This window comes from Myiozetetes cayanensis, unplaced genomic scaffold, assembly GCF_022539395.1.
Source record: "Myiozetetes cayanensis isolate MyiCay16 unplaced genomic scaffold, myiCay2020 scf2-11, whole genome shotgun sequence".
NCBI classification, from domain to species: Eukaryota; Metazoa; Chordata; class Aves; order Passeriformes; family Tyrannidae; genus Myiozetetes; species Myiozetetes cayanensis.
The window spans coordinates 21,583,706-21,594,301 of record NW_026087411.1 but is presented as its reverse complement, the minus strand read 5'-3'; the positions used below and the strand labels follow the sequence as shown (position 1 = coordinate 21,594,301).

The window sequence follows — 10,596 nt, the reverse complement described above, 5'->3', positions numbered from 1 at the left end:
ACCCCCCGCGGGACGGCCGCCATCTGGGCTGAGAGCAGAGTGTTGCTTGTTGCCTTCATTCAAGATGGCGGCACAACGCCACATTTTTTTCCCTTGCATTCAAAGATTTGGGTTATTTTCCTCGGAGCCTTTCAGGTAACACTCCAAGAGAGCGAGATGGAGCAGGCGTGCCCCTCTCGCAGCTTTCGGGGCGCTGCCGCGAAGGGGAAGGGGTGCTGGAAGAACTACAATTCCCTTGAGGCGGAGGGCAGCGCTGTGAACGCGGCGGCGGCGGGCGGGGCGAGCCTGCGCGCTGGTGCCCGCGGCGGTGGCGGGAAGTGTGTTTGAGGTAACGAGGGGCCGCGGGTCGGGAGGGCCGTGGGGCCGTGCCGGGAGTCGTGAGGGCGGGCGAGAGAGAGGCGAGCCGGGCCCGACCTGCACCCCCGGCGGGTGAACCCTGCCCACCCTGCCTCCGGGTCTGCCATCGACTGGGCCGCACGGCCGGGCTGCCGTGGCTGGGGTGGGTATGCCCGCGTCCGGAGGGGATTGTTGTTCAGAGCGGCTTATCCGAGAGGCAAGCCCTGCACAGGAGTGGGCTGTCCGGCACTGTCGCATTTCCAGGGGCCTGGTGCGAGTGTAGAAGCGTTGTCTGTCTGCTAGAGAAAGTTTGGTCACCGGTGTTAGCCCAACTCGCACAGGTCGCCAAAAACGCTGACGTCGTGTTACAGCCCTGTTTCCCACTAATTTCATTCTCAATGCTGAGCTGCGAATGAAGCTTGAATATTTTTCCAGGGTAGCCCTGTGGGCTTATGCTTTAAACTGGATTGCTAAATTTTCTCTCTCCATGCTCTAAACTTCACAGAAGAGGAAGGTATATTTTTAGCCTGTATAGGTTCAATAATTTATTTTACAAACTGCAGGGAACCAAGGAGGAGAGGTTGGGGGCAGGGACTGGGCAAGTGTATAAAGTTCTAAAAGTGATACAGCTGTCAAAGCCCTGCCTTATTAAGTTGTAGCCAGAAAAAAAGACAAAGAGAATATAGGGTACTGTTGCCTTTCTACATCACTTAGTAATACTTCTTCAAGAGAAAAGCCTGTGATGTTAACTTAAAGTTATACCTTCATCAGTGCATTTCTTCTCCTGGAGTTAGGGACACAGCAACAGATCCATAGCTGTGTTTAGTGGGGCTCTTTCTTATTATCTCTGAAGTAAGCTAGTGCTTTTGTTTGCTGGACAGGTGGCTATGGAGAAAAAGCCTTGCTGGTTATTGTCCGAAACTATAATTAGAGGTAGGTTTTTATAGATGTGAACTTTTTCTTAAGTGATCCTTTTAATTTCCTTCTGTTAAGCCACTTATTCCTATCCGGGAAAAAAATTTCCTCAGTTTTGTTAGCTCAGTTATTGTTGGAGCTGCAAATTCAGCTTGCTGGGGAAAGTTAAGTCCTCCTTTTTTTCCCCCTTTTTCTTTCCTCCGGGTTGTTTTGTATGTGTTCACTTCTCCAGTGGGCTCATCGTGCAACAATTGAAGCAATTCTGCCAGTCTTCAACCACAAACCCTTTCAGAGAGAAGGGAAACGCTTCCCCAGAGTGAAATATCAATTAAATTCTGTTCTTTGGAGGCAAGAGTAGATCCAAACCACTCCAACTCCATTTCTTTCTTGTAAATGTAAGTTATTTGCACAGAAATGCCACTGTGATTTATTGAAAGACACATGCTTCTTTATTTAGCTGGACACAAGTGTTCATTATTTCTTAGCAATTCTAGAACCTCTTTCTTTTTATAAAATAGGACAGCAGTGGACAAACTCTCCTGGTGGTTCAGTTCATAGAGTGCACAAACATTTCCACAGGTATTACTCCAGTGTAATACATGCTGTTAAATCAAAATTTATACTACTCACTGAAGCAGTGTTGTTAATTAGGTCTAGGGCTCATAATGTTCCATATTTCAATAGCTCCATGGTTCAAAACACTGATCTGGTATAAATTCATTCCTTAAAAAATGTTGAGGAGGCAGCTTAGTACAAATGAACTTTATGCTGAATCAGGTATCATCTTGCTTTCTGCAGCTGACAAAAAACTGTGGTTGATGTAAAAAAATATACAGTCACTGACCTAACATTTATTCTGTTCTGATTAGTGCACATACACAATGACAATCAATGCACATGTTAATGGTCTTCAAACAGTAGCCCAAGAAACTACAAGCTTACATACTGTTACATCGGAAAAAGAATATTTTTTTTCCTGTTTTCTTTTAAATCATACCTTTATTTAGAGGTAAATCCCAAGAAAGGATTTTTTGCACTGCTTTTTATGATGAAAAAAATACAGCGAAGCAATTTTCTTACAGTATTAAAGCCTCACCTCTATGTATCTCTTTGCTGCTTCTGCTGTTTTTCTGTTACCTCCTACAGCAGACTGACAACCTGTTGAAATGTGATACCATCATTCGTTATTTCTTTTTTAGCAAAGGGCAGATTCTGCCAGGTAACCAATCCCATTCCAACACTGAAAGATCTATTAAAAATGTGATGGTCTCTGAGAAGAATGGGTTGCTGCAAACCCTGGTGTAGCAGATTTGCAGAAGAGAGCTGCTTCATGATGGTGAAATGACAAAACATGGGGAGCTTCTTATATTTATTGAAACAATTGGCAGTAATAGTGAAGACATGCAAAATTCACTGACTGGAAACCCAAGGTGAACTGAAGATTTGAAACGTATAATGTAAAAACTACCTCTTTATGCTGTTGCAATTTTCTAGCAAGCTCAGCTGCAGAAACTGCTTATGACATCATTTAAGAAATTAGAGGAAACATAACTTTTGATTATGTTTCACAAAAATTAGTAAAACTTCCTCACATGTCCATGAAATGAAGCAGGGCAGGACTTAAGTTACAAAATACACAGTCCAATTTCATGCTTTGCAAACTGTCTAAAGCAGGTGGTTCTGTTTTTTGGCAGAACTTGCATACTTTTGTGGCAATAAAATGGTTTTAGTTGTCTGATTTGTCCTTTCTTAGCGCACCTAACTGCTTCTCTCTTGTGCAGGCAGGAGAGTAGTTTTTACAGGAATCTGAAGGTCAGAGGATGCTCAGATGATTATGACCATTCTTGCTGTTCGATATTGAAAAATGAGATAACAAGTGCAACTCCACCCAGCCCAGTTCTGCTGGATAAGAAGAGCAGTTTTGGAATTGCTCTGATATTAACTATAGTGTAATGATTAAAAAATGAAAATGACACATTCTAGGTATCTTAACTGGTAAGGTTTCCCTTGTGAGGTGATTTGCTTTATGTCTAATCAGACTAAAAAATCAGTAGCAGAACTAACCAGTTGGTACTTTCACTATTTTCCTCTATTATTCTCTTATGGACCTTGAAGCAGTTTTAAAATCATTAACTGTTTTGATTGATATGCATCGTAATTACAGGAAACCCTTACTAAAGACCGAGACCATCTCACGAGAGGATGGCAGATCTTGCTGCAGGGCACCTGGTACTGGGTCACAAATGCTATGGCTATAGGACACAGAGTTCTTACTGTGTTTGGATTTGTTTTTGAGAGGTTACGTTTGTATCAGGCTGCATGCCTTCAGATTTACAGAACAGTTTTTTATTTGCCTGGACCATACAAAGTCAGTGTGAAAATATAAAGCCAATAAAGAAAAAAAGCAGTGTATCTGCCTACTCCTGATTAAATTTGTACAGCTGAATGGTTTTGTCCTTTACAGATGAACAACAATATTCATGGAACTCAAGTCTAAGGTCTCAGCCTCTTGCTATGAGATGCTTTGATCTAATCAGCTGCAGCCAGTACAAACTCATTTTTGGAAACTGTTCTGTGTGACAAATGCCTGCACCCCCACAGCAGCTGTGCATGAGCATGGGATTTGTTCATACAAAATAACCCCCCATAGTACATTTTTGTTTCCTGTGGCGCACACAGCTTGGGCAGTGTGTGAAGTGCTGGGGAAGGAGTGTGGGGAAGGAAAAGAATAACGTGAAAGTATTGTCTGGAATGGAATGCTGATGGTAGTTTGCAGATTGTTTCTTTGCAGTGAGTGGAGGGAACTTTCTAATGGTAAGCAGATAACTTTCAGTAGGAGAGTAGGGCCTCAATTCTGCATGTATTTAACGTTGAGTGAAATGCCACTATGCAGATATTACATTTTATCCATGTGAAAAAACTTTCCTAGAACTTAGCACTGCAGTTACAAAACAGTACACTATTGCTGGCTCTTGCTTTTAAATTTCCTAAGTGTCTTAAAACACAGCTATGTTGGAAATTCAGTTTAGAAAAATACTTTTATATTTTATGCTGAACTTTAGAAGATTTCTCTGAGTCTGAAGATACTTGAAGTACATGTGGTTTCTCTTTTGGCTTTCTTAGTCTCAGGTCTCACAATTGTATATACTGCTGCTGTCTGCTTTCTCCTACAAAAGAAAAACATGGTTTTTATTCTCCATAAGGTACCTTGTCCCCACAGCAGTCCTCTTTAAGTTGGACATTCACTATAAACTTAAACGTTTTTAAACCTCATAGCAATAGATTTGCTTCATTCTCTTCTGTGTAGCTTTTTTTTTTATTTCACCCTCCCTCTTTTGAGGGTTTGTTTGTGGCAGATCTGGTTTTTGTATCTACTATCATGGCAGTTAATGATACAGTTCCTGTAGGAATGTCCTCTGCTGAAGCTTTTGCTACTTGCAACATCCTTATGTGCTTGCCCTGTTTCAGATTTTGCAGACCAGCACCTGTTCTTTTCAGGACCATTTCCTCTTTTCATTGCTTTTATTGGTTCTTTCTCTTATTTATCTGAAGATGTTTTGGTGGTATGAAGTATATGAGGACACTTTGATTATAGCAATTCTTTTTTTGGCCAAGGGCAAAAATAAGATATTTGTAAAGTTTTATGACTCTGGAATTCATGTATGTCTTTGTCCACAGGGGGAAAATATTGTAACCTCCAGATGTTCCTAACAGAAGAAAGAAAACTAACCATTCACAAATACTTCTTGCCAGAATGCAATTCCTACAGATACTGTCCAGGAAACCAGGGAAACTGGAAATGCTTGTTCAAATACCGTTTTGTCAAAAGCAGTTCCCATACACATGTCTGGCTACTTCTGCATGTATTTATGGTAAAAAGAAAAAAGCAAACGGTTACGAACAAGTTGACCAAGAAAAGTACAAGAACTTGGTCTACTCTGTTACGTCTTACAAAACCAGCGCCCAAACACCGGAGACATTATTTGAAGAAGACAATTTGTTATATGGGCCACCAGATAAACACAGACCTCCAGTTAAAGCTGGGACAAAGACTCCCAAGAACTGGGTTCCTTTAATAAACCCCAACAAGAGAATTCCTCCTCTCAACAGTGATTCAAACCTCCCCAGGAAAATCGCGTTACAAAAAACAAAAATGCCCAGTGTTACCCATATTCTTCAACAAACTCTCTCTCCACAGCAAGTCTTTTATTTAGAAAGATGGAAGGAGAAAATGATAGCGGAACTTGGAAAAGATGGTTTTGCAAAGTATACCAAAAGTAAGTCTAACCACAGTGCAATTGCAGTAGAATATAACTGGCAGGTATATTCTAACATAGCGGCAGTATCGGCCCTACAGGTCAAGCATTTTGGAAATCCTTTAAGTTGTTTCCATTTCATGAGAGCATGTTGTGAGTGTACCTGTTATCAATGAGTCTAAGCTCTGGTCTTTGTTCTAGAACCATTAAAATGGATTAGAAATCTGTGGGCAACAAGAATTAGAATTAAACTGTAGACATCCTTTACTTCATTGTGTCTGCCTCTGTTTCTCTATTTACAGTATCTATTTACAAGTAGATATTCTCCAGCTGATGTTACTGAGCCTCTTTGCAAATACAGAGCTACTTTGTAACAAGATGGAAATGGGCATTTTGAAATATCTTGAGTGTTTAACAACCAATATGTTCTGCTACTTATGGTTAAGTTTTTTGGAACCTGTGTAGTTTATTCGGTGTATGCAGCCTCTTCCATGAAATTGCTATGCATTTAGGGGTTTTCGTTTCGTAAGACATACAAAGGTGACTTCCTCCAAGCTGCAGGACTGAAAGGGATCTGGAAGGACCTAGGGGATAGTAAGTAGCCAGGTTGATAAATACCTGAGTGCTCCTTACATGAATTTTTATGCTTTTAAAAACTAATATCCTGTGATTATGCTTTTTTAATTACTAAGCACTTCAGTGGATAATGTGGCATAACAAACCTTATATAACAGTTGAAAATTTATCTTTTTTGGAATCGTTTCTGAGACAAGCCCTTACTCCTAGAACTATGCCCACTCATTTCAGGAGATGAGTTCCATTCAAATGAACTGATACAGGAGAATAAGCAAGTGCAGCAAAAGCAGCCAAGAATGTTTTTAAATCCTAGAAATTCACAAATGCTTTTCAATACAATAAATTAAAACTCATATTTTGTTTCTAAGTAATTAGTGAGACTAAAAAAATAAAGTAATATTAATATAAGAGATACTAATTTCACTGCTGACAATTTATTTTCTGTTTCTCTTCTCCCTACATCCTCAAGCTTTCAGTACAAAAACCAGGACTGGTTTAAGAGCTGCGTTGTAGAATATGAATCTAAAGTAGTGTCTAAAATGTGTTTTTTCCTATTTTTCTCAGATCTTTTCCTCCAAGGAGAGCTCTTTCATTCAGCTTTGGAATCTATATTCCTGTCTGAAGAGATGGCAATTAAGGAGAAGAGCAAAGATGGTGTTATTTCTGGTTACTTATCAAGTGTGGAACATGTCTTAGAAGATATCAGCGAAGTGAAAGCTCTGGAAAGTGCTGTTCATCACGAGACCCTTCAGTATCTGGGCCTGGTAGACTGCGTGGCAAAGTATCGGTGAGGTTCCTCTCAGGCACCTGTAATGTCTGTGGTGTGTGGGAAGCCATGTCCCAGGCTGCAGCTGGTATGTTTCTGAGTGGCTGGGGGGGAAGCTGGACAGATATCCAGGACCAGCAAAACAGATTAACTTCCCTGGATGAACCTGATGACAGAAGTGCTGGTTTTTTTCTTGTGGAAAGTTCCTTACTGGAGCAGGGTATGAGTGGGACAGGGTTAATTGATTGTCAGCATTTGCCAGGAACTGCAGCAAGTATTAGTAAGTGTTGTTTTTTGAGATCTAAACTGCCAGCGTGAAAGAGAAATGTTTAGACATAAGAATGCGCAATATAACATCAGGGTGAAACTGGCTGAGAGTGATAAGTCTTTATGTGCTGTCTCTTCCCTTATTTCTTACTTGTGACTACTTAAGTTTAAAACATTGTTCTATCTTGTTCTTTTATGCAGAGGCCAATTGTGTGTGATTGACTGGAAAACTTCAGAGAAACCAAAGCCATTTCTGAAGAATACTTATGACAACCCATTACAGGTTGCAGCATATATTGGAGCCATAAATCATGATGCCAACTATGACTTCCAGGTCAGTAGGTCTGCTACCTGCCAAGACAAGCAGCAGCACCCACGTCATCTTCATTTCTCCCTGCCTACTGCCTTTAGAACCTGGAACTGTTGGTAGGATTTGTAACAAAGGAGCCCAGACTTAGATCAGGTTCACTGACATACTGGGAAATAATTCTGCTACTCCTGCTAATGCTCCTGCCTTTGGCTGTCAGCAGTGTATTTTCACTGATTTTAAGGACGTGCTCAGTGGGACCAAGGGAAGCTCATAGTCTTAGGAGATCAGATGAACTCACAGTGACTTGGCTTTGTTCTGTGTGATTTTTACTTGTGTCAAGAATAGGAAGGGGCAGGAGAAGTAATAAAGCAAAACAGCCTGCAAACAGGAAAATTATGTGGGACGGCCTCGCTTGCATTATATGTTGCTATATCGCACTAACAAATGAGGGACTAAGTGATGGATTTGCTGTTTGAAAGCTGTACTGTGTTTCATCTTGGGAAAGCAGTATGTTGTGAATCACTTAATCAGAAGACAGTGGAATAATGTTTTTAAAGACTCCAAATGCAATTCTAGCCTGCCTGCTTGGCCTGAAGGATTTTTAGTTCAATACAAACATGGAAGGGGCAAAATATGAAGCAGAAGAGAGCAGGTTCTTTCACAGGTTGTGCAAAGGACCTTCTAGAATACTGTAGAGGTCAGTAAACACAAGCACTTAACAGACGTGATCCTTACAGAGCAAAACGTGGGCAGTAATTCTGGAATTCTGCTGTTAGCTTCCTGCCTCCCACTGCCACTGGCTGTTTGGGATTTTGGATTTGTCAGGTATGAAAAATATCCAAATGTACCTGAGTAACTGTTTCCATTCAGACTGATGCTAGAGAGTGCATCAGTCTGGTTATATGGCCCCAGGCAAAACCTCATCAGTCACTGGGAATTCTACCACCATCTGCAAGGTATAAATATCACTCATACTCAAAGTTCATGTCCTCTGGTTGGAGCTTTGGAGTCTGGGTTCTTGGAAAATTTGAATATTAGTCTCCAAGTATTTTATGATGAATTATTCCCCTTTTTTATTCCCCATTTCTTATTTAAGAAACATATGTATATGTAATGATGATGTTTTGTAGTGAGGTTTAGTTCTTACAATTCTGTCTGAATGTTGAATTTCTGACAGCCCTCTGGTTTTGAATGTAGGTTCGCTGTGGACTCATTGTGGTTGCTTATAAGAATGGCTTCCCTGCGCATTCCCATTTCATGCATCCTGATCTGTGCCTGCAGTACTGGAATAAGTGGCTTTTGCGCCTTGAAGAGTACATGGACAGAAACTGAGAAGAATCTAAGAAGAAGCAAGTGGTCTCAGCACAGAGACAAAGGAAGAATCTTTTAAGTATACCACTTTAGTTTACATTCTTTTTTGAATAACTTTGACTAATTTCTTACCATCAGGGGTATTTTTTCCACTGTAAAAAGAACCAAAAAATGAAAAAACCCCACATGTGAATTTTGAATAGAGAATATGTATTTGCTTATGTTGTAGGTGACTTCAATGGTCCATGCAGGACAAAGTCAACTTATTTAGCCTGTGTTTTTCCCCCACACAGTTTATACAACCTGAGGTTTATAGGAAAGTTGTTATTATCAAGTAAAACTGTTCAATCAAGTCATCCTTCTTTGATAATTTTTGAGAAAAAAAATGGTTGCAGAACTAAGACTTCGAAAATTGTTGGTGAACTGAAGCAAAAGAACATCTGTATTGTCTGAGCTGAGAGAAGTGAAAATTATAAAGAAATTGATATAGTAGACTGGGTTTCAGTCAGTTCTTTTTTAGTTCTTGGTCATGTCAAAGGTCTCTATTAACAGGCTTGTTACTATTTGTTGATTTTCTTAAAACAACTGGAAAACCTGTCCTAAGAATTACAATGAAAGTTCTCATTAAATCTTGTTTAAAATACTACAGCGAAGTGATAATTTAACAGAAGTGGCTCAATAAGAGAGGAGCAGAATTGTAAAGGATACTCTTAGAAATTTCCAGCAAGTTTTCTGAAAGGTGGGGAGTTTGGCTATTAGTAGTGGTTCCTCCTGCAAGTTTCTTAACACATAGCCTGTGCAGCCTGCAGAAGAGCCCTGGGAAATGGGCTCTGTACCTTGGATTGTGAGCTCTGTGCAGGCCAGGGCTGCAACTGCCTTGAGCTCTCTTGACTTCATCGGAAGTCTGAGCCAACAATAAGCGCTCCCAGGTGGAAGGATCTCCAGTGTCCAGTGAGAGTGTACACCAGTCCACGTGAGTTTTTGTATAAAAGCAAGCTTGTGGCTGTGAAGCCAGGCGTTCTGAGGAATGAAGAGCTGCTGGTTGGTTTTTGGGGGGTGGTTTTTTTACAGGTGTGTGTTTGTTGTTTTGATTTTTTTTTCAAATAAGTTTGTGAATAAACATTTTGAAACAGAAGTTAATTTTTAAGCTTATAAAATCAAGTCTGTAAGACATAGAATAAGCCTCATTCTCTTTTTTTTTCTTTAAATTGTATGTATGAGTTTTCACAATAACACTGTAGATTACAAATAAAAATATGACCAACCTATAATCTTCAAAAAAATCAGCCAGAATGATACCTAAAAAAAAAATGGACAGGCTTGTTGCTGAAGAAACTGAAATAGCTATAGTGCTTAATCTGGTTCTCCTCCATATTACTCATTCATGGAAACATTTCAATGAAACTTAGTTATAGTGGTACTCACTTATTCAAACCTGGTCTAGAGATGTTCTGATTACTCTGTGCTTAATTAGATTTCTATCTAAAAAGTCAAACCATGGGGATGGAAAAACTGGGTTCAGAGATGACTAACCGGGAAGACACAGCACAGGCTCTCAGAAGTTCTACCTGTTTTACAAGTGTCTTCCCACATCACAGAATTTTGGCAAGTGGATGGTTCAGTGTCAAGGAATACTGTCAGTTTTCTGTGAAAGATAGCTCCCTGGATACTAAGAGGGTGGCCATAAGCAAGGGGTAAGATCCCTGGGCAGAAGCAGGAGGTGATGAAATGGGTTGAAATCCCTGTGTTGATTGCAATTTGATAGATCATGCTAGTGGGGAACAGTTGGGTAATGTTTGGGTGGGATTGCTTTCTCCATCAGTGCATCATACAGCCATTAGATGTCTCTGAAGCATGTG

The 10,596-nt window shown here is 40.3% G+C and overlaps 1 protein-coding gene across 1 annotated transcript; it reads left to right on the top strand.

Moving 5' to 3' along the window:
• The first annotated feature begins 24 nt into the window (after positions 1–24).
• On the top strand, positions 25–9,975 carry MGME1 (mitochondrial genome maintenance exonuclease 1). Its single transcript, XM_050314544.1, has 6 exons — positions 25–135; positions 1,218–1,269; positions 4,930–5,528; positions 6,648–6,870; positions 7,318–7,450; positions 8,624–9,975. The coding sequence occupies exons 3-6, from the start codon at positions 5,006–5,008 to the stop codon at positions 8,756–8,758; spliced, it is 1,014 nt and encodes a 337-aa protein (XP_050170501.1). The 5' UTR covers positions 25–135; positions 1,218–1,269; positions 4,930–5,005; the 3' UTR covers positions 8,759–9,975.
• The last annotated feature ends 621 nt before the right edge of the window (positions 9,976–10,596 follow it).